Source organism: Neolamprologus multifasciatus, chromosome 5 (assembly GCF_963576455.1).
Source record: "Neolamprologus multifasciatus chromosome 5, fNeoMul1.2, whole genome shotgun sequence".
Taxonomy (NCBI): Eukaryota; Metazoa; Chordata; class Actinopteri; order Cichliformes; family Cichlidae; genus Neolamprologus; species Neolamprologus multifasciatus.
The window spans coordinates 28,749,545-28,775,800 of record NC_140443.1 but is presented as its reverse complement, the minus strand read 5'-3'; the positions used below and the strand labels follow the sequence as shown (position 1 = coordinate 28,775,800).

The 26,256-nt window shown below is 41.4% G+C and overlaps 2 protein-coding genes and 9 non-coding genes across 13 annotated transcripts in view; all 11 read left to right on the top strand.

The window, feature by feature from the left end:
- The first annotated feature begins 1,718 nt into the window (after nucleotides 1-1,718).
- On the top strand, nucleotides 1,719-13,299 carry tmf1 (TATA element modulatory factor 1). 2 transcript variants are annotated; one of them, XM_085159361.1, is made up of 17 exons: nucleotides 1,719-2,391; nucleotides 2,511-3,880; nucleotides 4,573-4,676; nucleotides 5,026-5,152; nucleotides 5,340-5,445; nucleotides 5,621-5,763; nucleotides 7,764-7,930; nucleotides 9,240-9,396; nucleotides 9,519-9,611; nucleotides 9,792-9,948; nucleotides 10,066-10,258; nucleotides 11,334-11,403; nucleotides 11,490-11,582; nucleotides 11,685-11,804; nucleotides 11,941-12,099; nucleotides 12,216-12,341; nucleotides 12,482-13,299. In XM_085159361.1, exons 1-17 carry the CDS (start codon nucleotides 2,256-2,258, stop codon nucleotides 12,620-12,622), a joined length of 3,462 nt encoding a protein of 1,153 aa, XP_085015487.1. In that variant the 5' UTR covers nucleotides 1,719-2,255; the 3' UTR covers nucleotides 12,623-13,299. The 2 variants fall into 2 exon arrangements, with proteins under 2 accessions (XP_085015487.1, XP_085015488.1); XM_085159362.1 differs by having other exon boundaries at nucleotides 1,720-2,391; nucleotides 2,514-3,880.
- Nucleotides 11,037-11,109, top strand: trnar-acg (transfer RNA arginine (anticodon ACG)). The gene has a single exon. It is a non-coding gene; the product is annotated as a tRNA-Arg (tRNA).
- Nucleotides 13,300-13,398: 99 nt separating the features above from the next.
- Nucleotides 13,399-26,256, top strand: part of eogt (EGF domain-specific O-linked N-acetylglucosamine (GlcNAc) transferase) — a 37,875-nt gene continuing 25,017 nt past the window's right edge. The window contains exons 1-6 of one of the 2 annotated variants that reach the window (XM_085159363.1): nucleotides 13,399-13,683; nucleotides 15,004-15,256; nucleotides 15,938-16,038; nucleotides 16,225-16,333; nucleotides 16,575-16,669; nucleotides 16,752-16,856. In XM_085159363.1, the coding sequence (XP_085015489.1) occupies nucleotides 15,053-15,256; nucleotides 15,938-16,038; nucleotides 16,225-16,333; nucleotides 16,575-16,669; nucleotides 16,752-16,856 (614 nt within the window). In that variant the 5' untranslated portion in view covers nucleotides 13,399-13,683; nucleotides 15,004-15,052. The other variant, XM_085159364.1, reaches the window with a different exon arrangement.
- Nucleotides 18,008-18,080, top strand: trnar-acg (transfer RNA arginine (anticodon ACG)). Its single transcript has one exon. It is a non-coding gene; the product is annotated as a tRNA-Arg (tRNA).
- On the top strand, nucleotides 18,189-18,261 carry trnac-aca (transfer RNA cysteine (anticodon ACA)). The gene has a single exon. It is a non-coding gene; the product is annotated as a tRNA-Cys (tRNA).
- On the top strand, nucleotides 19,520-19,592 carry trnar-acg (transfer RNA arginine (anticodon ACG)). Its single transcript has one exon. It is a non-coding gene; the product is annotated as a tRNA-Arg (tRNA).
- On the top strand, nucleotides 21,032-21,104 carry trnar-acg (transfer RNA arginine (anticodon ACG)). Its single transcript has one exon. It is a non-coding gene; the product is annotated as a tRNA-Arg (tRNA).
- On the top strand, nucleotides 21,213-21,285 carry trnar-acg (transfer RNA arginine (anticodon ACG)). Its single transcript has one exon. It is a non-coding gene; the product is annotated as a tRNA-Arg (tRNA).
- trnar-acg (transfer RNA arginine (anticodon ACG)) lies at nucleotides 22,544-22,616 on the top strand. Its single transcript has one exon. It is a non-coding gene; the product is annotated as a tRNA-Arg (tRNA).
- Nucleotides 22,725-22,797, top strand: trnar-acg (transfer RNA arginine (anticodon ACG)). The gene has a single exon. It is a non-coding gene; the product is annotated as a tRNA-Arg (tRNA).
- Nucleotides 24,233-24,305, top strand: trnar-acg (transfer RNA arginine (anticodon ACG)). Its single transcript has one exon. It is a non-coding gene; the product is annotated as a tRNA-Arg (tRNA).

The window sequence follows — 26,256 nt, the reverse complement described above, 5'->3', positions numbered from 1 at the left end:
GTGAAGGATTTCTTTGTATTATTTAGAGTTATTTTTCTGTATTTCTTAACTACTAAAATTAATTGTGGGAGCAAGAACCCCAAAAGAGGGGAGGGGGGCATTTACATTGTAGATTCTCTTTAAAGGCATCAAAATTATGTAATAAACAAAAAAATGTGAAATAACCCAAACATGCTTTGTATTTTAGATTGTTCAGAACAGCCACCTTTTGCTTTGATTGCTGCTTGCACACTTTTGGCATTCTCTCTTCATGAGGCAGTCACCTGAAATGGTTTTCCAACAGTCTTGAAGGAGTCTCCAGGTGCTGAGCACTTGTCAGCCCTTTTGCCTTGACTCTGCTGTCCATCTCATCCCAAACCATCTCAATTGGGTTTAGGTCACGGGACTGTGGAGGCCAGGCCATCTAGCAGAGCACTCCATCACTCTCCTTCTTGGTCAGTTAACCCTTACAGAGCATGGAGGTTATATACCACTACTGTTGTGAAATCTCACAACTCAAATCTCATCTATATTGTCCTAGTAAGGCTACCAGAGGGGGCGGCCATGGGAGGACTCTTTAGGACAGGCTATGCTACTGAGCATTGATATAGCCATGTATGCTCCTGCTACGGTTCAATAAAGCAAGTCGTGTTGAAGATACCCCGTGTCTTATTACTTCATATCATGACAACTACTGTACGTCATTAACCTTTCTCTTCTATAACTAATAGGGTGTGGTTTGTCCTGTCTCTGTATGTTTTCCTTTTTCACGTCTTGTTCCATTAACAGCCCCAGTTGGACCCAGCAGAAGGCTGCCCCTCCCTGAGCCTGGTTGTTCAGGAGGTTTCTTCCTGTTAAACTGAGGTTTTTCTTCCCTGGTCTTGCTAATCGCTTGCTCACAGGGGATCATTTGATTGTAGTGCCTCTAAACCAAAGTTTAGAGGCACTACTTTATCAGTATTGCCCTAAGAAAGGTGATTTAACTGCATAGTGTTCCTGAAGCAACAAACCAGAAAATACTGTTTTAGCAAACAAACTACATCAAAATCCACCTTTAAATAACCAAATATTTTTCCTCACATATTCAAGCACATTCACATATTTTTAAATATAGATATTTCCAATTAAATGTGTTATAATAAGATTATTCTTAGCAGGAGTTGGCACTACGTCCTAGGTGGATCTGGTTCCCAAAAGGATTGCTCAAGAGCCAGGGTAAACTTCAGAAGCTTAACATATTTACATACAGCCTTTGAATGCCAGGGTTATATCACAACAAATAGAGCACAGAAAAAATATAAGAAAGCTAATTTTTTTTAAATTAGTCATTGTGCTATATTGCAAAAGTTCCTGATAGAAAAGTTCATCTAATTAATGTGAAATTTTTCCAAAAAGATGAGCTGAAAAAGAGAAAAAAACAATATATATATATTTTGTTCATGTTCTTATTTTCAGACCATATTGCAATGTCCTAAATTTTTGGTTTTCCTTCTAAGAAAGTTCTTTGCATCAATCAAACAAACATTTTGATTAATAAACTCTGATGAAACGAATGACAAATGGTTTCAAAGTCAAACTCTCTTTTACTCCTTATTTTACTCGTATCCTGTGTTAATAAATAAAACACAAAAATAGATTTAAGAGACAGTTTAATAACCAATGATACCGTTTGCTGGCTGATAGCTGTCTGTTGTGCTAATATTTACGGAGGGGGAGGGGCACGGACGCGCTTCTTCGCCGGGTTACGGCTCAGACCGGATAATGACGTCACTGTGCTACGTGGAAAAGGAAGCAGCGAGCAAGCTAATGCTAGCATTGCTACAAGTTGAGAGCGACCAAAACAAACGATGACAACCAAGGAAAGTAGCCGTGAAATTTGGGATTAAACGTGAGAATGGTCTGAATTTGCGATGGTCGCAGAGTTCTGGGGATAACTGTATTCCTGCATGACTGACCTTTGGCGTGAAAGCGATTTTGAGGGCCAGCTTGTCAGTTTTCGATCCGAAACTATAGTGCATTGGTACTGTCCATATTCACCAGAGGTATGCATTGCTAACTAGCTGTTTGGTAACTTGCTGTCATCAAAGCTTGGAGTGGACAGACCGTTTTGACAGTGCAGATTATTCCCACCCGGTCGGCCTTGATTATATATCTATATAAAAAATGGAAAAACGGAAAAAATAAACGTATTCTTCTGCTGACGCTGAATTCGCTCTAACATCCGTGTTACAAATCCTGAACTTGGAGTTTGCTTGCTGTCTTGCCTTATAAGCAAAATGAGTTGGTTCAACGCATCTCACCTGTCCAGCTTTGCTAAACAAGCTTTAACATCAGCTCAAAAGTCAATCGACCGAGTTCTGGACATCAAAGAGGAGGACCAGTGGGGTGGTACAACTGTAATGCCCCACGACGGTAAGTAATTAATGTAATATAGCGTGTTAACAGCTAATGTTGATGTATGTAAATGATATGCAAATGTAACATTAGAAGGTAAAGCTATCGAAAGACTTGACATAAATAATCTTTCTCAGCAGATGTTACATTACCTGGAAAGCTTTCATTAAGTGGAGGCTGGGGGCTGACACAGTGGGAAGCACCCGCCGAGGAAAAGACCATCACACCACCCCCTTCATCGGAAGCCATCACTACTCCCGTCACTCGTACTGTTGTGGATGAATCCGAAAATTTTTTCAGTGCCTTTTTGTCACCTGGAGATTCACAGGCTGTCACCAAAACTCAGGTTGTGTCGGTACCCCCTACTAAGTCTCAAAGGCGGCCTCAGGAGAAAGAAAAGAAAAGCAAAGAGGCTGTTGTCCAAAAAGATGTGGAGAGTCAAATGTCATTTGTGGTTGAGGGTCCTCAATCTGGACCTGCCGATAAGATCCATGAGAGTCAGAAAGCTGCTGAGATCCAGGTGGTGGAGATCAAGCCCTCACCAGCAGACACTGTCCTCCTGCAGCCAGTTTCTCCTGTTTCCTCTTCCAGTGATCTTCCTTGTGACTCTGACAGTAAAGCAAGCAGTGTGAAAACAGATGCTGACTCAGTAGTTTCTGTTGACTCAAAAGCAGAGCAGTCACACACTTCAGTAGAACACCAACCAGAGAAGGATACCACAGATTCCCCTCAACCTAAGAGTGCTGCCCCTTCTGATCCGTCACCTCCCGTATCCACTAAGGAAGTACTCCTAGAGCATAAAGACTCAAAGACAGAGGATCGTCAGAATGATACACCCTCTCCTCCAGTTAGTGCTTTCTCCTCAGGAACCTCAACCACCAGTGACATTGAAGTGCTTGACCATGAGAGTGTGCTGAGCGAGAGCTCAGCCAGCTCTAGACAAGAAACCGGTGAAGGAAAGACTGGCCTTCACCTAATGCAGGGCTCCTTCCAGCTTCTCACTGCCTCCACATGTGGAGATTTTCCTCGACTAGAAGACTACCCAAAACTCACAGAGAGCTGTGGTTCCTCCTCAGATGCATTTGAGCGTATTGATTCCTTTAGCGTGCAGTCACTGGATAGCCGGAGCGTCAGTGAGGTCAACTCGGATGACGAAATCCCTGGCAGTCGGACTCTAGCATCCGTCACTGCGGGTCCTGCCCCTTTAACAGTGCAACAAGCTGAATGTCAGAAGCAGGAAGGTGGAGAGGCAGCAAAGGTAGATGAGAAGGAAGAAAATGACGAGGAGGGATTCACTGAAACAATGCGGGAGCAGTCGCTGGATGAGATGGAGGAAAGTGGACGAAGTGCGACACCTGTGAATAGCGAGCAGCCTGAAGACTTGACAGAGCAGGAGGCTAATCTCACACTGTCTGATGCCACCGCTGCAGCTGAAGAACAGATCACTCCACCAATCACTGCAGAAATGAAAAGTGCCTCAACTGTCCAGATACTGGAGCTTCAAAAGGTAACCAAATGCTCTCTGCATCTGGTCCTGTCATTTGAAAAGATTGTTTATGCAATGCACATACTGCCAGATCTAGTTGAAAAAGTCCATATTGCTTCTAAAATCCATTATATACAACCTGCAAAATGGTTACTGCTCAAAGAAGGGTAGGTTTTTATCTGTAACTGAAAAGTAATGTATAACTGATGAAGTCGCAAATGAGTCACATTTAAAAATAATAAATTTACAAAAACCATTTTTAGCATAGTTTTTCTCCTCCATATGCAAGAAAGGAAGAAATTGCTTTGTAGGATTGTCATGTCACAGCATCATGACAGCTTGTGAACTGTACAGCACTTGATCTTCAGCGCATTTAGTGTGATTTTAGGTACTTTGTTTTTTCTGTTTACGATTATTTTAAAGCTTCTTTTTAATCAGCAATTTTATTGAATATTTGCTTAAGAAAGGACTAAATTGTTTACTTGGTTGTATTAAAAGTAGTTATGGATTTATTTTCAGTGAATTGAATAACAGTGCTTATAATCTAAGTAATGTTTCTCTTTATCCATGAATATGTATTTACCTGACAAATTGGAATCTTTATCGATAAACTTTAAGAATTTCGCTTCTTGTTCAAACAGAACCAAATGATTTCTTTTGTGACATTTTTAGAATCTTCTGTAAATACAGAGCATGTTGTGGTCACATTATAGGTTATTGATGAGCTATCGGGGCGCCTTGAGAAGAGAGAGTCTCAGCTGCTGGCAGTTAGCAAAGACAAGGCCAGACTGGAGGAGGAGTGTGACAATCTGAAAGAGTGAGTATGAGGCAGACACCTGGTTCACAAAGGAAGTGTAAACAATCTTGCCAGGAGTGCTGGTCTTCCTGATATGTAGGTGAGATGAAATGTCATCAGCATAATGCCACTGTGCAAACACTGAGCAAGCAAGGGGAGAATAAGTCAATCTGATTTAATGAAATGGATTTCTAAATTGCCATGACAGTACTGTAAGAGTCTGCTAAGAATTCCAAATCCTTTACTTAAAAATTAAGTGACTCTGAATTGTCATTACTAATCTACTAGTATGGATTTTTAAACGCTGGCTTGGTCTTGAGGTTGTCTTTCAAAATGAGCTTTTAAACTAATGAGGTCTTTCATCCTCCAGTGAAGTGATAGGTCTGAAGGAGGAGAGCTCCACTGTTCAGTCCCTGAAGGAAGAGTTCACCCAGCGTATAGCAGAGGCAGAAAGGAAGGCTCAGCTGGCCTGCAAAGAGAGAGACATAGCTAAGAAGGTAATGATAAGAGCTCTTAGTCTGTGACTTGTTAACTTATAATTAACAAAATAAATAAAGTTCTCCAAGGGCTGTGCTGACCTTTCATGTATTTCTCTACCAAAATTACTTCTAGATGGACAATTAAAACTTTACATGTCCAAAATTTTTGTGGCAAAAATTATATTTTATTCTTTTGGTGCTGTAGGAGATAAAGGGTTTGCGAGAGGAGCTTTCCACAAGACTAAACGCCAGTGATACAATGGAGATCATCAAGGAGAAGGAGGAGCAGATCAGAGGTCTGCTGGAAGAGGGTAAGACTTGTTTACTGAACATGTTTTTCTTCACCGCAACCAACAGATGGCATAATCAACACTTGGTCAGACAGTAGCTCTTACTTGTTACAGGTTAGGTTATTACTGATTACTTAGCATCACATATCGGCTTTGTTAAAGTGTCTGAGTAGGTTTTTATTTTTCTCACTTTTAGGTGAAAAGCTGTCCAAACAGCAGCTACAGCACAGCAACATCATCAAGAAACTGCGTGTGAAGGAGAAGGAGAGTGACACAAAGATCACCAAACAACAAAAGAAAATCAAGGATCAAGAGGAAGAGCTGAGACAGCTCCAGCAGGTAGGGATTTGGGATGTGTTCAACACTACACTTGAATAAAAGTTCATACCTGAGCATTTTAGTTTTAAGGCAGTTTAGTTTGAGTTTTTGTGTTTAATTTCATTTTCTTGGATCAACTTTTTTTGTTCTCTCTTCCTTCCCTCACCTTTAACCGATCACAGCAGATTGCTTCCAGTTCTTCCCGTTAAGAGGGAGTTTTTTCTTTCCACTGTCGCCAAGTGCTTGTTCATATGGGGTTCATCTGATAGTCGCTATTATTTTAGGGTATTTACCTTACAATGTAAAGTGCCTTGAGGTTACTGTTGTGATTTGGGGGTTTATATATGCAATTTAATTTAATTTACAATTTAATTATTAATTTTATAATTAATTTAATAATTTTTTAAATAATCTTTAAGAAAATGTTATCATAATTTTTTAATTAAAAACAATGATATTAATATTATTAATTCTTTGTTTTCAGTGTTTAGTGGTTAAATCTTATGTTGGAAGAATCAAAAGGTACCTGTTAATTAGTTTATAATTAAGCTGAACTTGCTCGTAATTGTGCTGATTGGGAGCGTTTTTATTCTTCAGCTCTCATTTTATGGGAATTCATTTGGTTTTTTTACAAGAGGGGTTTACTTTTCTTGCCTGTTTTGGCATGTCCTTTCAGTAATGGTACTAGACAGGGCTTGTTTTAAAAATGAAAGTAATTCCAAAATGCTTTCAAGCTCTCAACAGCTGTCACCTCCTCCGCCTTGTTTTAAATGAAAAAGCCCCCTGAATCATACTCTTGAGACTGTGGAAAATAAAAATGTCACTTTCCAAAATGATGAGTAAATGCACACCTTAAGAACACTGTTACATTTGCTCACACTGTTAAACAATGCTGCTCATACTAGTTTTCTCAGTTTGTTATGGTAGTGTGGATTGTGGCTTCAACATGGTCATGTGTAACTACGGGTGGGTGATAGAAACGATATACGATAGAAACGATATAAATTTGGCCAACGATAGAGATTTTGTTCTCCTGACTGAAGTTTGGCCCGTGTATAGCATCCTGCTATGCGATTGCATTTGTCCCTGACCACCAGAATCCCTCACGTTAACTTTTATCGAGTGGAAAAAAAGTTGGCGTTCACCCTCTTCAGCTTCACTGTGCTAATGTTATGCTAACATAGCTATGTCGCTAGCAGTCACGTAGCACAACATTATATACCAGGTAGTCCAACTTCAGCAACCCTGCAAACACCACTGCTGTTTAGTTTTCTGTCTTCATTTATGTTGGAAGTGATAACAGAGCTGTACGTTTTAATTAGTTTCAAAAATCTCTCAGTCAGAGCATGGTATGAAATGTTTAGGTGTAAACTAGCAAGCTAACTTCCTGTTAACTTGTAACTCCAAGATGAAAGAATTCAGACCGTTTTTAACTTAAGTTTTGGACCCAGATTACTCCGCGAAGCTCCTCACCACAGCAGCCGTAATGCTCTGACAATCCATCAAGCAGTGCGGCATACCAAAGTTGTACTAAAACCTTTTTTAACAGATTTATGCTCGCCAAAATTGGTTCGAGGTCAGTAAGCACAACCAGAATTCATACATAAGGCACACTCTCGATTTTTGAGAAAATTAAAGGATTTTAAGTGTGCCTTATAGTGTGGAAAATACGTTATACAGAAGAAAAGAATATATCGTGATATATAGTTACTGCACGTGCTTCAAATTATATCGCGATATGGATTTTAGGCCATATCGCCCAGCCTTACATGTAACGTAGGGTATGTCAAGCCAAAGTCTTATACTTTGTTTTCTTTTGATCTCCTGCAAGAAAACAATGTTGTAAATCATAGCATTTACTAGTCATTTATTACTGGTAAATGTAACATGATAAAGTCACTTTTTCTCAGGTTTTTTTTTTCTCAAACACATTTGTATATCATTTGCCCATCCAGTGTAGACAATCATTGATATTCACTTCAACTATATTTAAAATGATCATGGTTTCCTGTTATGTGCAGGTTCTAGATGGAAAGGAGGAGGTGGAGAAACAGCACAGAGAGAACATAAAGAAGCTGAATGGTGTGGTGGAGCGCCAGGAGAAGGAGCTGAGCAGGCTGCAGTCAGACACTGAGGAGCTGCAGGAGAAAAACAGGAGCCTCGAGGCTGCTCTGGACAACTCTTATAAGTAAACAAACTAACCTCATAAGCTTGCTATTGTGGGGTTTTCAGTGTTGCTTTTTTTTTTTTAAGTTATGATTACCATCTAACTACAACATGACGAATTCTGTGCAGATCCTAAACAGTCACTGTACTGGTAAAGATCTTCATATGTTAACCAGAGCTATTAGAGTGCACTCATCCATGTTGTTTTCTTTTTGCAAAGTTTTTTCTCTCCCTATGTTTCCCTTGATACTATTTCCTCATTGGCATATTTATACTGTGAAGACACAAATTTTGGCCAAAAGCCAAAAACTAATTTGTGTGAGTCAGGCTGATTAAATGTTTTACAACCACAAGTTGAACTTTGATATGTATTTTAAAACAGAACAAGCCATGTGGTTGTTTTCCACATGCCTTTCATTTAAAGTGACAATTCATGGCCATGCTCGTTCCATGTACACTAAGGCTACGTTCACACTGCAGGTGTTAATGCTCAATTCCGATTTTTTGATTAAATCAGATTTTTTTGTCTGCTTGTTCACACTACAAATAAAATGCGACAGCAAAGGTGCTCTAGTGTGAACCCTCAAGCGGCCCGCATGCGCAAAAGAAGACGTCACACACAACGCGCTCTGTTTAGACCCAGAGCAAACAATATTGTTTGACTGATGGCCCTTAATATAAAGACTTCGGACTTTACGTTTCCCAATTTTTGCTTTAAGTTATTTTATTTACATAATAATGTAAATAACCTAATAATTATCCTTATTGCTGTTTTAGAGAGGAGCGGTGCTTCAAAGGATAGTTGCAGATTTCTGCTAGAATCTGCAGATTATACAGTACACATAAAATGTTCACGTTTCTCCAACATTGTCTTCCCAACAGTTTCACTAACATCTACACTGGATGGCCAGGAAGCGTTTGCGATGTCTTATTGGGCGCTTCTCCGGAGCTGATAATTGGCATCTGTCTTGTGTCAGTGACGCAAAAGACGGATTTAATGCGACATGATCATTCACACAGCAGTCGCTTTCTAAAACATCGGATATGTATCGGATTCAGTACCACATACGAAAGTGACCCAGATTGGATTTGAAAATATCGGATTTGTGCCGTTCACACTGTCATAGCATGATCGGATATGGGTCGCATAGGGTCAAAAAAATCAGATTTGATGGGTTTTTGCCTTCAGTGTGAACGTAGCCTAAGGCATCTCATTATTATATTACCTTAGAGCCGGGACCACTCTAAATAAATATACATAGATACATGTGCTGATTGTAATATTTATGGAAAGTCACAGTGATGATGGTCTTCTTCAATATCTCTGTTAGGGAGCTAGCAGAACTACACAAGGTAAATGCCAGCAGAGCCAGTGAGGCTGAAGAGGTGGCTCTGAGCAGGGAGACGCAGGCCAGAGAACAGCTGAGTCTGGCTCTGGAGAAGGCTCAGGAGGAGGCCAAGATACAACAGGAAGCCCTAGCAAACCAGGTAACACTGGGCCACACACTAAATATATAAAACACATGTGATAAACATCAAATATAAGATACTGGTGCAATTTAAAAAAATAGTTAACTCAACATTATATTGTTGTCTAATGCTGTGTACAGGTGGCTGACCTGAGGCTGGCACTGCAGAGAGCAGAGCAACAGCAGGCCAGGAAAGAAGATTATTTGAGAGAGGAGATCAGTGAACTTCAACAGGTAACATACTATTTCCAACTAAATTATCTCAATAGACGAAAAATACATTTTGATAGAAGAAAATAATTTTACAACAATTTCGTGGTACATGTACAATGACAGTAAAGGGCTCATCTTTTTTTAAATATAGCAACAGGATTCTTTTTTTAATGCATGCCATCATTTCTTGTCTTCTGTCAGAGACTTCAGGATGCAGAAACTAGGAACCAGGAGCTCAGCCAGAGCGTTACCTCTGCCACGCGACCTTTACTGCGACAAATTGAGAACCTACAGGCCTCACTGGGTGGTCAAACGGCCTCGTGGGAAAAACTTGAGAAGAATATCTCTGACAGGCTTGGTGAGAGTTAGGGATTTAAGCTTGTACACCATGTCTGTGTAAATCAAACAGCAAATTACAGTATCGTAGAAAGCGGGGAATAAAAGCTTGATTTGTTTTTGCACCCCCTCTAAACAGCGGATGCCCAGGCGCAGCTAGCCATTGCTGTGGAGAAAGAGCGATCAGCAACAGAAGAACTGTTGTCCATTAAGTCCCAGTTAGCCTCTCTGGAATCCCAGAATTCCTTGCTTCGGCAGGAGAAAGCCAGGCTTCTGGCACAGCTGGATGCTGAGAAAAACAAGAGGGAGAAATTGGAAGATGAGAGCAGCAGGTAATAAATTTAAAAAAACCAACCAAACAAACTGGAGTCTACAGGGTTAAGTGCTCATGTAGATCATCCCCATCATCATGTATACCGCGTTTACTGTATGTGGCTTATATGTGGAGTTAAAGTAAACATATGTGTGGTTAGTTTGTTTGATAATTATCAATTTTTGCCGTTTGGTTGTTGGTGGCTTTTCTTTGCTTTGCATAAAAAAAAGTGTTAGTGTGACTGTCAAAAATGGGATTGTTCTCCACGTTGTCAGAGAGGCTTTGTGTAGAACTTAGAGCCTGACTTTGAATTTCATTTGTCTTTTTTCGCTGTGGTTTTTCTTATTGGTTCCAAAAACCTGCTTTGAAACATCAGTTAACAACACAAAGAGTTTGAGCAGCACAATGAATGCTGCATTTATTGCATTAGTTGCTCTGAATGAAATGAAATCTCTTTGGTTGTGGTTTTATGTTGTGCCAATAGAAAAATATTCTGTCAAGATTAATGGTGAAAAACATCTTACAGTCTCTGCTAGGCTTTGTTTGTAGATTGCAGTTTGGTTTTGTTCTTTCATATGTATGTGAAAAGAAATAAGTAGCTTGGGTTTTTCTCAGTGAGACAGAAAACTGAGTCACAGTAGTCTCGCTTGTAATGCTAATCCTTCCTGGAGTGCTTTTGTTTTTCAACAAAGCAATTGTGACTGTGAAGCTGAGGCCCCTCAACACCCACTCATGTGTCAGCACACGGTTTCAGTGGCAGACTGTTTTCTTTGATGAGGAAAGCAGCGGGTGTGGTGGGGCCAGTGGCGCAATGGATAACGCGTCTGACTACGGATCAGAAGATTCTAGGTTCGACTCCTGGCTGGCTCGTCACTGTTTTTGGTCTTTTCACAAAAAACAAGTTTTTGGAAATATAAATACATTAGATATAAACCTTTTTTTTCTCCCTGAGGAACCATGTATCTTCTCCTTTAGTAGAAAAGTAATCCTTTATATCACACAGGCTTTCATTTGTAGCATTTCACAGATGTATTGCACTGTTTTTATTGCTGTTTAATTTTTTTGGTGACTTCTTGCTCGTTTTATCAATGTAGGGATCGTGTTGAATTGGACAACCTGCGAGGAGAACACAATCGAACGTTAGAGGAAACAAAGAAAGAAAAGGTACCAAAAAAGCTATTTTCTACTTATGATGTTGTCCTGTATGAAAATGATTTCTCATGGGCATCTTTTTTTGCTCCTTCTACCAGTTACTGCTGACTAATCAGTTAGAGATGGAGAAGATGAAGGTAGAGCAAGAAAAGAAGAAATGCTATTTGGCACAGGAAGCACTCAAGGAAAAGGTTTGAGAGAATCTCTTATACGTTGTTTTTTTTTCTTTTCTTTTCTGTTTTGACTTTTCTTCATTCAGTCATGACTTCATTATTTCAATTGTGTCCTATCAGGAGCGAAAGGCCACGACACAATCAGTTGGAGAGGCCCTAGCATCATCTACACCCTCCTTGTCTCGCTCCAGCTCGATGAGTGGGGCAGACAACGGGCTGCACACTTCTGTTCTTTCACAGGTGCATTCCACTTTTCTCATAGAGGTAGTTAGAATACGATAAAAAAGGTTAAAATCTGTAAACTGAAGATGAGTTTTTAAATGCTGTGATGTCCTTTTGTACATTATTTTTCTCCTTCTTCTTAATCCATCCGCAGGATGACTCTTTAGACCATTCGCTGGGCACTATGAGTATGTCCATGTCAATGAGTGGGACCAACCTGTATGAGGCGGCCAGACTGTCTGGAGGCTCCAGCATCATAGAAAACCTCCAGTCTCAACTCAAACTGAGAGAAGGAGAGATAGCACAGCTGCAGGTAATGTCGAATTAAAATGTTAGTGATTAGGTTGTTACTTCTGCTATCAGCAAATGCACGCAGTTATTTGTAGTGCACCTCACCTTTTTTTCCTTTTCTTTTTCTCCCCTTTTTAGCTTGAGATCGCTAATCTGGAGAGGAGACGATCTGTGATGGCACAGGAGCTGGTTCGACTCACAAATCAAAACGATGAGATGGAGGAGAAGGTGAAAGAGATCCCCAAGTTGAAAGTTCAGCTGAAGGTACAAGGCTGTACAGTGCAGGGAATTAATGTTATACATTTTCCATGCTCCCAGATGTCAAAACTTGAATTGAATCATATTTCCTCTTGAGAGGGCTTATTTGCAGAGTGTCTTCTGATTATTGTGGCTGTGCATTTCAGGATCTGGAGCAGAGGCATAACACCATTCTGCAGATGTATGGAGAAAAGGCTGAAGAAGCAGAGGAACTGAGACTGGACCTTGAAGATGTAAAGAATATGTACAAAACCCAAATCGACGAATTGCTGAAGAACCAGAAATAAACCAGTTTCCTTTATGTGTTATTTTGGGGCACGAACCAGCTGACAATATCAACAATAAATGCATTCACAAGAAACAATGATGCAGAACCTTTAAGTTGAATCACTGTGTAAGAAGGAAATTCATTCATATTTATGTTATTTTGTTTTAATTGATTATCATATGCTTTATTTAAGTGTCAATATTGGAATTGTGCAAAGCATACAATGAATACAGAATCAGTATGTGAAGAATTGTTGACGTTGACTTGACTCGTCCATCTGGAATCTTTGGGAGTTTGCTTTCAAAATTTCTTGTGATTGAACCTTTGACATAGTATTGTATAGTTTAAATTGTATGAGCTGGTGAAGGTTTTTTCACTATCGGAATTCATCCAACATTTCTTCATAATCAGAAGGGTTTAAGATATATATAAAATGCATTGTACAGAGAAATTTATGTATTGTTCTTAACACCTTACAGATCACAAAGTATGGTGTAGGCCTGAGTAGTCTTTGAGTGAAATCCTGAAGATTGGATTTCAAACTTTATACATATGTAAATTAATATACATTTATTAGGTTAGTAAAAAGTAAGTTGGTTCTTTATTGTTAAATCACACAGAAGATCGAATTTTCATTGCATTCAAATAAAACACTACATCTCAGTGCAACACAACAATAAATCTGTTCTGAACAATTATATGTGTCTCTTTCAATTTTTGGCAAGACTAAAACTTAAAAAAATGACATACAAATTACTAATGCCATATTGTAACACCTGTGAGATGATATTCTGAAACTGAGTGGTTTTAGTTACATTTGAATAATATTCTGTAAGAGACAAAGCACATTAACAAGTTTGCACTAAATATTTGTGTTTTTATTATTAAACTGAATGATGTATTTTGAAATAATGTGGAGTGTGGAGAGCGTTATAGTGCCGTTTACTATCAGAAAACTGCGGTGGACAGCGCCACCCTATGGCCGAATGTTCGTATTACACGCCGGTGTAAGGTTTCCGGTGTTATGGCGACCGCCGGTCACTGCATCGCTTCAATCTGGGGAAAGCAGACTGCATTCAGGTAAACTGTCTCTCATATAAACTTATAGCAATCTTTTATAGGCAACCACTGATAAGGGTGTCGTTTCTTTTAAAGGTTTTGTTTCTCGGAAATGTAAAAACATTTTTTCTTGCTCCTTTTCTTGTACTGCCTCTTTAGTCTATCTTAAAATTAACGTTAAGGGGGCTCCTTGTCTTTGTCAAGAACTTATAGGCTAGATGTTAGCCTCTGCATAGTATACTTCAGTTACCGGTTAGCCTCAGTTCGTATTTTCCTTTTTTTTTATCCGCAGACGAAGAAACGTTTAAGTAATGCGTTATAATCACATCAGCTCCTCAATCTCATCTCACGTGCCTGTTAGGTCACTATTGAGGGTCGCGACGTAGAGGTAAAGTTTAGTTAACTTGCTAATTGACCGGAAGCTAGCTAAAACTTAAGAATTAATTAAGCGCTCTAAAAACGAAGTTTTCATGCGCCCGGAGAGCTCCTGCACGTCAGAAACTCGAGGAAATGAAGCCAGATTTCTCAAGGGCTTTTTAAAAAATACTCCTTTTAAAGATTTAAAATATACCTAACCATAATCGTAATCGTAAAAAATAGATAACATTCGTCGGTGACGTGTTTTAGGCTTACTTGTGTTCCACAGGTATTACTGAGTTTGATCAATATATGCTTAACCGGTGCTTTGATGTAGCGCTCTTAATTTCATGTCTCCAGTTACATCAGTACCACCGCCTTAACGTCACACACATTTAACCTTTACCTAACTGTGTCAACGTTACCACCAGGAGAATATGTAATTAATGACCGATAACGTTAACCTTCACCACCTATTGTTACCGAACGTGCAGCATAAGGCAGTTTCCTCGTTTCCTTCCCTTCTTTTGAATGTGAAACTGTGTGGGAGCCATTTGTTATACAGCACAATGTGGTATCTGCTTTAAGAAAGGTCACACTGTAATATTCAATCATCAGTCAATGGTATTGGGACGAAGGCTCCAGGCTGTGCAAGAACATGCATACTTTTAACAAAATAGCATTGATCATGTAAATTTGGCTGTTGTGTAAATACCAGGTACTGCACTGGCTACCTGCATATTAGGTCACATTATTGCCAGTGAATATTTCTCATTTGGCCCTGCAGCCTCAGTTGTGCTTACTAACAGAAAAAGGTCACTAACACTAACAAAAAACAAAAAAACGTTTCCTTTTGTGAAGCTTAGATCAGCCCAGAGCTACACTCCCATGCACTTGCTTGTACCCACATGCTTGTATACTCCAGTGTTAAGTTTTACCCATTGCAAGTCTGAGTCTGTTTCTATGCCTCTTGCCTTTTCACAGTGTGCGGTGAAGGGAAGCATCTATTTCGCATGTCTGTGTAATTCTGACTATGCTGCTCCTGGTAGCACTGAGCATAGTTTTTTCACCCTTTGTGGTAATCACTGAGACGCCTGAAAACCCACACCACAAACCACCAACACCAACTCTCAACTACAGCAGGATCTCCCTGCCACCAGAGCACGTACCCTATTTCCTGAACAACAACAAGAGGGTCGCCAAGCGATGCCGCCTGGACCCGCTCTGCCCTTTTAAAGTAAGATATGAACTTGGTTGGAGTTAATGTTTGTTCCTTTTTGTGCTTTACTTTCAGAATAAAAAAATATAACAGGTAACCTTGTTAACTTATGACTCACATGAAAATGGTTAATTAATTATTTTGCCTGTGAGTATAGGCATCATGCGAGCTATTTCCTTGTGGTCCACACAGTAGCAATTTTGAAATACTGGATTTCTGTGCATTGGTTTGCTTATTAATGGATATTGTTTTCCTGAACCCAGAAAGAAGAAACTTAACAGTTTATTTTGCTTTGCCTGTGCTTCTTTACAAGAGAGAGACTCCTCTAAATAGCAGCAGCTGAATTAAAAGCTTGTTAAAATCTTATTTTGGTGAAACTGCAAACTTTCGTTTTTGTAAGACTTAAGTGAATAAAGTTAATTCTGTTAATGCTTCAAAATAACTACACAACTAAGTGCCTGGGGCCATTGCTTCTAGACAAACTTTGCATCAGCTTAGTTAGGTCATTAAATGGATTAGCAGATAGTCCATCACCACTGCTGTGTCTTTCACATTGCATATTACATTCTATTTCTAATGGATTTTCTAAAAGAAAGATAAGATTTAATGTAACTTTTCTTTATTTCTTTCTCTCTCACACCCTCTCTCTCCTACATACACACACAACACTGCTTATATTAATTTGTATTTTGACAACAGGATGCACTCCAGGATCTGTCTTTTTGTTGGGGTTATGAGAAGAACTGTGATCCAGAGAAACGCTTCAGCTATCCTATGTGCACCAAAGCTGACTCTGGATGGTACTATCCCACACATCATATTCAGTGAAATTACCAAAGTTACTGTCGTGATTTTTAAATTAAGAAATTTTGGATTTGCTGAGTTGCAGTGTATGTAATTTTCCACAGTATAAGTGGTTTCATGCAAAGTGTGCGTCATCAATGGTGTAATGGTTGTGCTTTTGCTGATTTGTCTGAATCTGTCAGGGCCCGTTCACTGGATGCCGCTCAGGAACTTTTCTGGAAGCAGGCTGATTTCGGCTACGTCAAAGAGCGCCTCTCTGAGCTCAAAACACTCTGCAAGGCTACTCGGCCAGTAAGTCTGCTCATTTCCTTAGTTCCCACACGCCTTGTGAGTCAACAGGAAGAAACAACAGGTAGAAATAGACGCAGTATTCAACAGGAGTCCACAGACAATGAGCCTAAAATAATTTCAAGTTCAAAAGCAGTGGTATAGAGAGAACCTAGTAAAGAGACCACTCTCATGGCCTTTAAGGTCCACATTTTGCTGGTCACCTGAATACTAAATATTTATGAATTTGCATTTTTTTTGCAAGGGGGACTCCTCATTAAAGTGTTGTAGTCACACTAGATTCTGCAAGGCTACAAATCTTTACCTGGACTTACGAAAGCCACGCAGAAGTCATGAGAGGTCAGTGCAATTGAAAATACAGTTTTTATTTTTTTAAACATCAATGAGTATGCTTTGAAAGTCAAATGTGTTTATGCTGCAGGTACAAAGAGGACTTCATTCAGGCAGGAGAGATTGGTGGACACTGCAAACTCAACAAGGAAGCACTTGTTGGAGAGGGCGACCACAAAAGCCCCTTGCAGTCTTGGTGAGGCAGGACAGATACATTGACATGAATCCTACACTTAGCAATCAAACTACAATGAATGGCTTCTGTTGAAATCTTGAGCTTGTGATAATAATCTTCCGGAGCCACTGTTAACAAAAGAACGCTGGATGTTTGTCCCACTGACTTCCTTGATTTACAAATATATAACACAATGTCAAGTACTGAAACACATCCACAAATGATTTTTAATTTACCTTTCAGAGAGAGAAAAACACTTTCAGTTGCAAACTGTACTCCACATCACTGGTGAGAGTGCACTGTGTGAGACTTTTGTTTTTATACAGATTATAACAAGAGTGTTTAATTATTTTTTTCACACTTCACAGTCGATGCCAGAATTTTGCTGAATGGGTATCATTGTAATATACATCTCTATGCCTCTCTGCCTTTCACTATATGCGCAAGTCATTTTAATAATGGCTAATTACTTTGTGTCAGACCAGCAAAGGTTGGTCTGACACAAAGGTCAGCAAAGGTAGGTAAATACAAAATCAGCTCTGTAGGCAGCTACCGTACACAAAAACAAGTGCTCATTATTCCATGAATAAATTGCAATTTAATCTTGTTCAAACAGTTTGAGGAGGTGTCTCTACTTGTGACAAAATGTACATTTTTCCTGTCATAGCAGCTATGCAGGGTACAACACATAGCTGCTTCTCAAAGCCATGCTCAAGAGGCAATGTAAAGCATAATTAAATAGAAGTGAGAGCAGAGACGAAATGCTGTTTTCAGTTCTATCCGGGCTAGTATGGACATAGCCTAGGTTCGCCTCGTGGCTCTTTCTTGTGTAGTGAGGAAGGGAAAGGAAAATAAGAAAAGTGGAGTTGAATAGTGTGAGAAAACAGGTAGCATTCCATGGTATTGAAAACCATTAAAAAGTGAATAGATATAAACAATTGACTCTCATTATCTCTGAGACACGGCTGCATTAAGAAAATGCTCACCTGGAAACTGGAAACATTACATCCAGATAAACAGAATCAACATTGTGGGATTTTTCTTACCTGGATGTTTTGAGCCTGCATCAAGAGATTTTGCTTTCTGGAATATTTTGAAGGATTATCTTTGAATTCTGCTGGCGATCGAAGTGTGACCTGACCTCACCTGACCTTTCAGGGGTTGTTGGCTGGGGGCCAGTGGCGCAATGGATAACGCGTCTGACTACGGATCAGAAGATTCTAGGTTCGACTCCTGGGTGGCTCGTAGCGCGTGCTGTTTTTCATGTTGGAATGGATACGCTCTTAAATATTCTACAAATTTGGTCAGAGAACAAACTTTGACCTCACCTGACCTTTTGAATTTGTTGGTGGTGGGCCAGTGGCGCAATGGATAAAGCATCTGACTACAGATCAGAAGATTCTAGGTTCGACTCCTAGCTGGCTCGAAGTGTCTGCTTCCTTTTGTGTGTATTGGGAGCAATGCTGTCAGTTTCAGAGGGTGAAAACCACCGAGGCACAGCGTTTTCAGACAGTGCATCTGAGCTCCTCTGATACTCCTAAAACCATGGATTGATGCCAGAATTCCAAGAGCACACACACACTCACACTTTGTTGGTGTTGAGGGTGGTCCTGTTGGTGAGGGTGGGGTCATCCTGTAAGCTCTTATGAACTAGCACCACTTCTTCGGTAGCTGTAACACAACTGAAGAGAGTTCTACCATTGTAAGTGACCGTAGTGTCATCTGCCTACATAACGATATGGCTGACCTTCTTCATGAAATTCAGAGTGTTCTGAGCATGGCGTTTCCAGCTGCCTACCGACGGCTTGAGGACCGAAGGCAAAAGTCTTTCGATATTGTATGTAGCACAGTTGATCATGCAGACAATGGGTCTTTAAATTACCTCCTGTTTATACAACTTAGGCAAACAACAGAGACTTGCTGTAGCTTCCAGACAAAATCTTTGTTCACTTGTCCACATCCTTGGTGTTTGTCTCTTTAACTGGCCTTGGAGGACCCGCTCTGTCGCATGCCAATGTGTCTTGTGCACAGTAAGTAGATGAGCTTGCCTCTACTCCCTGGTCTTAGGCTATTTATGCAGTGTTAGACAGCATGAAAAGTATGACTGAATTCACTTCTCAGTGAATTCAATCACCTTTGAAGCTTTTTGTCATCTAGAAGAGTTGCAAGTCTTTTTGGGCCCAGCTCCTCTTTTGGTTTTAAAACATGGTAGGTAAATCAATGTTTCTCACCAGTTCGTTTAGCATCTGATTCTGTGGCTTTTGGAAGATTCTAGTAGCTTGGAGGCCTTAAACAGATGATGTCATTTGCAGACTTTTAGGAGTAATCCCAGCCTGTGTAGGTCTGAGGCTAAATCTCAAGCGGTTCCTGTAGACTGCCATCTTACATGCCACCTGCTTATACTCACATAGCAGCTTCAGGCAGTCCTTGCCAAAGGGAGGCAAAATGTCTGGATGGATGTTCAACCAACCGCGTAAGGAAATCCGACAAAGTTGATTGTTCTCACCTGGAAACTGGAAACAGTATGAATAGAATCAACATTGTGGGATTTTTCTCACCTGGATGTTTTGAGCCTGCATCAAGAGATTTTGCTTTCTGGAATATTTTGAAGGATTATCTTTGAATTCTGCTGGCGATCGAAGTGTGACCTGACCTCACCTGACCTTTCAGGGGTTGTTGGTTGGGGGCCAGTGGCGCAATGGATAACGCGTCTGACTACGGATCAGAAGATTCTAGGTTCGACTCCTGGGTGGCTCGTAGCGCGTGCTGTTTTTCATGTTGGAATGGATACGCTCTTAAATATTCTACAAATTTGGTCAGAGAACAAACTTTGACCTCACCTGACCTTTTGAATTTGTTGGCTGGGGGCCAGTGGCGCAATGGATAAAGCATCTGACTACGGATCAGAAGATTCTAGGTTCGACTCCTGGCTGGCTCGAAGTGTCTGCTTCCTTTTGTGTGTATTGGGAGCAATGCTGTCAGTTTCGGAGGGTGAAAAGCACCGAGGCACAGCGTTTTCAGACAGTGCATCTGAGCTCGTCTGATACTCCTAAAACCATGGATCGATGCCAGAATTCCAAGAGCACACACACACTCACACTTTGTTGGTGTTGAGGGTGGTCCTGTTGGTGAGGGTGGGGTCATCCTGTAAGCTCTTATGAACTAGCACCACTTCTTCGGTAGCTGTAAGACAACTGAAGAGAGTTCTACCATTGTAAGTGACCGTAGTGTCATCTGCCTACATAACGATATGGCTGACCTTCTTCATGAAATCCAGAGTGTTCTGAGCATGGCGTTTCCAGCTGCCTACCGACGGCTTGAGGACCGAAGGCAAAAGTCTTTCGATATTGTATGTAGCACAGTTGATCATGCAGACAATGGGTCTTTAAATTACCTCCTGTTTATACAACTTAGGCAAACAACAGAGACTTGCTGTAGCTTCCAGACAAAATCTTTGTTCACTTGTCCACATCCTTGGTGTTTGTCTCTTTAACTGGCCTTGGAGGACCCGCTCTGTCACATGCCAATGTGTCTTGTGCACAGTAAGTAGATGAGCTTGCCTCTACTCCCTGGTCTTAGGCTATTTATGCAGTGTTAGACAGCATGAAAAGTATGACTGAATTCACTTCTCAGTGAATTCAATCACCTTTGAAGCTTTTTGTCATCTAGAAGAGTTGCAAGTCTTTTTGGGCCCAGCTCCTCTTTTGGTTTTAAAACATGGTAGGTAAATCAATGTTTCTCACCAGTTCGTTTAGCATCTGATTCTGTGGCTTTTGGAAGATTCTAGTAGCTTGGAGGCCTTAAACAGATGATGTCATTTGCAGACTTTTAGGAGTAATCCCAGCCTGTGTAGGTCTGAGGCTAAATCTCAAGCGGTTCCTGTAGACTGCCATCTTACATGCCACCTGCTTATACTCACATAGCAGCTTCAGGCAGTCCTTGCCAAAGGGAGGCAAAATGTCTGGATGGATGTTCAACCAACCGCGTAAGGAAATCCGACAAAGTTGATTGTTCTCACCTGGAAACTGGAAACAGTATGAATAGAATCAACATTGTGGGATTTTTCTCACCTGGATGTTTTGAGCCTGCATCAAGAGATTTTGCTTTCTGGAATATTTTGAAGGATTATCTTTGAATTCTGCTGGCGATCGAAGTGTGACCTGACCTCACCTGACCTTTCAGGGGTTGTTGGCTGGGGGCCAGTGGCGCAATGGATAACGCGTCTGACTACGGATCAGAAGATTCTAGGTTCGACTCCTGGGTGGCTCGTAGCGCGTGCTGTTTTTCATGTTGGAATGGATACGCTCTTAAATATTCTACAAATTTGGTCAGAGAACAAACTTTGACCTCACCTGACCTTTTGAATTTGTTGGTGGTGGGCCAGTGGCGCAATGGATAACGCATCTGACTACGGATCAGAAGATTCTAGGTTCGACTCCTAGCTGGCTCGAAGTGTCTGCTTCCTTTTGTGTGTATTGGGAGCAATGCTGTCAGTTTCAGAGGGTGAAAAGCACCGAGGCACAGCGTTTTCAGACAGTGCATCTGAGCTCCTCTGATACTCCTAAAACCATGGATTGATGCCAGAATTCCAAGAGCACACACACACTCACACTTTGTTGGTGTTGAGGGTGGTCCTGTTGGTGAGGGTGGGGTCATCCTGTAAGCTCTTATGAACTAGCACCACTTCTTCGGTAGCTGTAAGACAACTGAAGAGAGTTCTACCATTGTAAGTGACCGTAGTGTCATCTGCCTACATAACGATATGGCTGACCTTCTTCATGAAATTCAGAGTGTTCTGAGCATGGCGTTTCCAGCTGCCTACCGACGGCTTGAGGACCGAAGCCAAAAGTCTTTCGATATTGTATGTAGCACAGTTGATCATGCAGACAATGGGTCTTTAAATTACCTCCTGTTTATACAACTTAGGCAAACAACAGAGACTTGCTGTAGCTTCCAGACAAAATCTTTGTTCACTTGTCCACATCCTTGGTGTTTGTCTCTTTAACTGGCCTTGGAGGACCCGCTCTGTCGCATGCCAATGTGTCTTGTGCACAGTAAGTAGATGAGCTTGCCTCTACTCCCTGGTCTTAGGCTATTTATGCAGTGTTAGACAGCATGAAAAGTATGACTGAATTCACTTCTCAGTGAATTCAATCACCTTTGAAGCTTTTTGTCATCTAGAAGAGTTGCAAGTCTTTTTGGGCCCAGCTCCTCTTTTGGTTTTAAAACATGGTAGGTAAATCAATGTTTCTCACCAGTTCGTTTAGCATCTGATTCTGTGGCTTTTGGAAGATTCTAGTAGCTTGGAGGCCTTAAACAGATGATGTCATTTGCAGACTTTTAGGAGTAATCCCAGCCTGTGTAGGTCTGAGGCTAAATCTCAAGCGGTTCCTGTAGACTGCCATCTTACATGCCACCTGCTTATACTCACATAGCAGCTTCAGGCAGTCCTTGCCAAAGGGAGGCAAAATGTCTGGATGGATGTTCAACCAACCGCGTAAGGAAATCCGACAAAGTTGATTGTTCTCACCTGGAAACTGGAAACACTATGAATAGAATCAACATTGTGGGATTTTTCTCACCTGGATGTTTTGAGCCTGCATCAAGAGATTTTGCTTTCTGGAATATTTTGAAGGATTATCTTTGAATTCTGCTGGCGATCGAAGTGTGACCTGACCTCACCTGACCTTTCAGGGGTTGTTGGCTGGGGGCCAGTGGCGCAATGGATAACGCGTCTGACTACGGATCAGAAGATTCTAGGTTCGACTCCTGGGTGGCTCGTAGCGCGTGCTGTTTTTCATGTTGGAATGGATACGCTCTTAAATATTCTACAAATTTGGTCAGAGAACAAACTTTGACCTCACCTGACCTTTTGAATTTGTTGGTGGTGGGCCAGTGGCGCAGTGGATAAAGCATCTGACTACGGATCAGAAGATTCTAGGTTCGACTCCTAGCTGGCTCGAAGTGTCTGCTTCCTTTTGTGTGTATTGGGAGCAATGCTGTCAGTTTCAGAGGGTGAAAAGCACCGAGGCACAGCGTTTTCAGACAGTGCATCTGAGCTCGTCTGATACTCCTAAAACCATGGATTGATGCCAGAATTCCAAGAGCACACACACACTCACACTTTGTTGGTGTTGAGGGTGGTCCTGTTGGTGAGGGTGGGGTCATCCTGTAAGCTCTTATGAACTAGCACCACTTCTTCGGTAGCTGTAAGACAACTGAAGAGAGTTCTACCATTGTAAGTGACCGTAGTGTCATCTGCCTACATAATGATATGGCTGACCTTCTTCATGAAATTCAGAGTGTTCTGAGCATGGCGTTTCCAGCTGCCTACCGACGGCTTGAGGACCGAAGCCAAAAGTCTTTCGATATTGTATGTAGCACAGTTGATCATGCAGACAATGGGTCTTTAAATTACCTCCTGTTTATACAACTTAGGCAAACAACAGAGACTTGCTGTAGCTTCCAGACAAAATCTTTGTTCACTTGTCCACATCCTTGGTGTTTGTCTCTTTAACTGGCCTTGGAGGACCCGCTCTGTCGCATGCCAATGTGTCTTGTGCACAGTAAGTAGATGAGCTTGCCTCTACTCCCTGGTCTTAGGCTATTTATGCAGTGTTAGACAGCATGAAAAGTATGACTGAATTCACTTCTCAGTGAATTCAATCACCTTTGAAGCTTTTTGTCATCTAGAAGAGTTGCAAGTCTTTTTGGGCCCAGCTCCTCTTTTGGTTTTAAAACATGGTAGGTAAATCAATGTTTCTCACCAGTTCGTTTAGCATCTGATTCTGTGGCTTTTGGAAGATTCTAGTAGCTTGGAGGCCTTAAACAGATGATGTCATTTGCAGACTTTTAGGAGTAATCCCAGCCTGTGTAGGTCTGAGGCTAAATCTCAAGCGGTTCCTGTAGACTGCCATCTTACATGCCACCTGCTTATACATAGCAGCTTCAGGCAGTCCTTGCCAAAGGGAGGCAAAATGTCTGGATGGATGTTCAACCAACCGCGTAAGGAAATCCGACAAAGTTGATTGTTCTCACCTGGAAACTGGAAACACTATGAATAGAATCAACATTGTGGGATTTTTCTCACCTGGATGTTTTGAGCCTGCATCAAGAGATTTTGCTTTCTGGAATATTTTGAAGGATTATCTTTGAATTCTGCTGGCGATCGAAGTGTGACCTGACCTCACCTGACCTTTCAGGGGTTGTTGGCTGGGGGCCAGTGGCGTAATGGATAACGCGTCTGACTACGGATCAGAAGATTCTAGGTTCGACTCCTGGCTAGCTTGTAGCGCGTGCTGTTTTTCATGTTGGAATGGATACGCTCTTAAATATTCTACAAATTTGGTCAGAGAACAAACTTTGACCTCACCTGACCTTTTGAATTTGTTGGTGGTGGGCCAGTGGCGCAATGGATAATGCATCTGACTACGGCTCAGAAGATTCTAGGTTCGACTCCTAGCTGGCTCGAAGTGTCTGCTTCCTTTCGTGTGTATTGGGAGCAATGCTGTCAGTTTCAGAGGGTGAAAACCACCGAGGCACAGCGTTTTCAGACAGTGCATCTGAGCTCGTCTGATACTCCTAAAACCATGGATCGATGCCAGAATTCCAAGAGCACACACACACTCACACTTTGTTGGTGTTGAGGGTGGTCCTGTTGGTGAGGGTGGGGTCATCCTGTAAGCTCTTATGAACTAGCACCACTTCTTCGGTAGCTGTAAGACAACTGAAGAGAGTTCTACCATTGTAAGTGACCGTAGTGTCATCTGCCTACATAACGATATGGCTGACCTTCTTCATGAAATCCAGAGTGTTCTGAGCATGGCGTTTCCAGCTGCCTACCGACGGCTTGAGGACCGAAGGCAAAAGTCTTTCGATATTGTATGTAGCACAGTTGATCATGCAGACAATGGGTCTTTAAATTACCTCCTGTTTATACAACTTAGGCAAACAACAGAGACTTGCTGTAGCTTCCAGACAAAATCTTTGTTCACTTGTCCACATCCTTGGTGTTTGTCTCTTTAACTGGCCTTGGAGGACCCGCTCTGTCGCATGCCAATGTGTCTTGTGCACAGTAAGTAGATGAGCTTGCCTCTACTCCCTGGTCTTAGGCTATTTATGCAGTGTTAGACAGCATGAAAAGTATGACTGAATTCACTTCTCAGTGAATTCAATCACCTTTGAAGCTTTTTGTCATCTAGAAGAGTTGCAAGTCTTTTTGGGCCCAGCTCCTCTTTTGGTTTTAAAACATGGTAGGTAAATCAATGTTTCTCACCAGTTCGTTTAGCATCTGATTCTGTGGCTTTTGGAAGATTCTAGTAGCTTGGAGGCCTTAAACAGATGATGTCATTTGCAGACTTTTAGGAGTAATCCCAGCCTGTGTAGGTCTGAGGCTAAATCTCAAGCGGTTCCTGTAGACTGCCATCTTACATGCCACCTGCTTATACTCACATAGCAGCTTCAGGCAGTCCTTGCCAAAGGGAGGCAAAATGTCTGGATGGATGTTCAACCAACCGCGTAAGGAAATCCGACAAAGTTGATTGTTCTCACCTGGAAACTGGAAACAGTATGAATAGAATCAACATTGTGGGATTTTTCTCACCTGGATGTTTTGAGCCTGCATCAAGAGATTTTGCTTTCTGGAATATTTTGAAGGATTATCTTTGAATTCTGCTGGCGATCGAAGTGTGACCTGACCTCACCTGACCTTTCAGGGGTTGTTGGCTGGGGGCCAGTGGCGCAATGGATAACACGTCTAACTACGGATCAGAAGATTCTAGGTTCAACTCCTAGCTGGCTCGAAGTGTCTGCTTCCTTTTGTGTGTATTGGGAGCAATGCTGTCAGTTTCAGAGGGTGAAAAGCACCGAGGCACAGCGTTTTCAGACAGTGCATCTGAGCTCCTCTGATACTCCTAAAACCATGGATCGATGCCAGAATTCCAAGAGCACACACACACTCACACTTTGTTGGTGTTGAGGGTGGTCCTGTTGGTGAGGGTGGGGTCATCCTATAAGCTCTTATGAACTAGCACCACTTCTTCGGTAGCTGTAAGACAACTGAAGAGAGTTCTACCATTGTAAGTGACCGTAGTGTCATCTGCCTACATAACGATATGGCTGACCTTCTTCATGAAATCCAGAGTGTTCTGAGCATGGCGTTTCCAGCTGCCTACCGACGGCTTGAGGACCGAAGGCAAAAGTCTTTCGATATTGTATGTAGCACAGTTGATCATGCAGACAATGGGTCTTTAAATTACCTCCTGTTTATACAACTTAGGCAAACAACAGAGACTTGCTGTAGCTTCCAGACAAAATCTTTGTTCACTTGTCCACATCCTTGGTGTTTGTCTCTTTAACTGGCCTTGGAGGACCCGCTCTGTCGCATGCCAATGTGTCTTGTGCACAGTAAGTAGATGAGCTT

Excerpts from the sequence above, each read along its gene's own strand:
- tmf1 (XM_085159361.1), top strand. The coding sequence starts at position 2,256 with ATGAGTTGGTTCAACGCATCTCACCTGTCCAGCTTTGCTAAACAAGCT. Across the intron at positions 4,677-5,025 it reads GAGTGTGACAATCTGAAAGA|TGAAGTGATAGGTCTGAAGG; the intron begins GTGAGTATGAGG and ends TTCATCCTCCAG. Across the intron at positions 9,949-10,065 it reads GAATATCTCTGACAGGCTTG|CGGATGCCCAGGCGCAGCTA; the intron begins GTGAGAGTTAGG and ends CCCTCTAAACAG.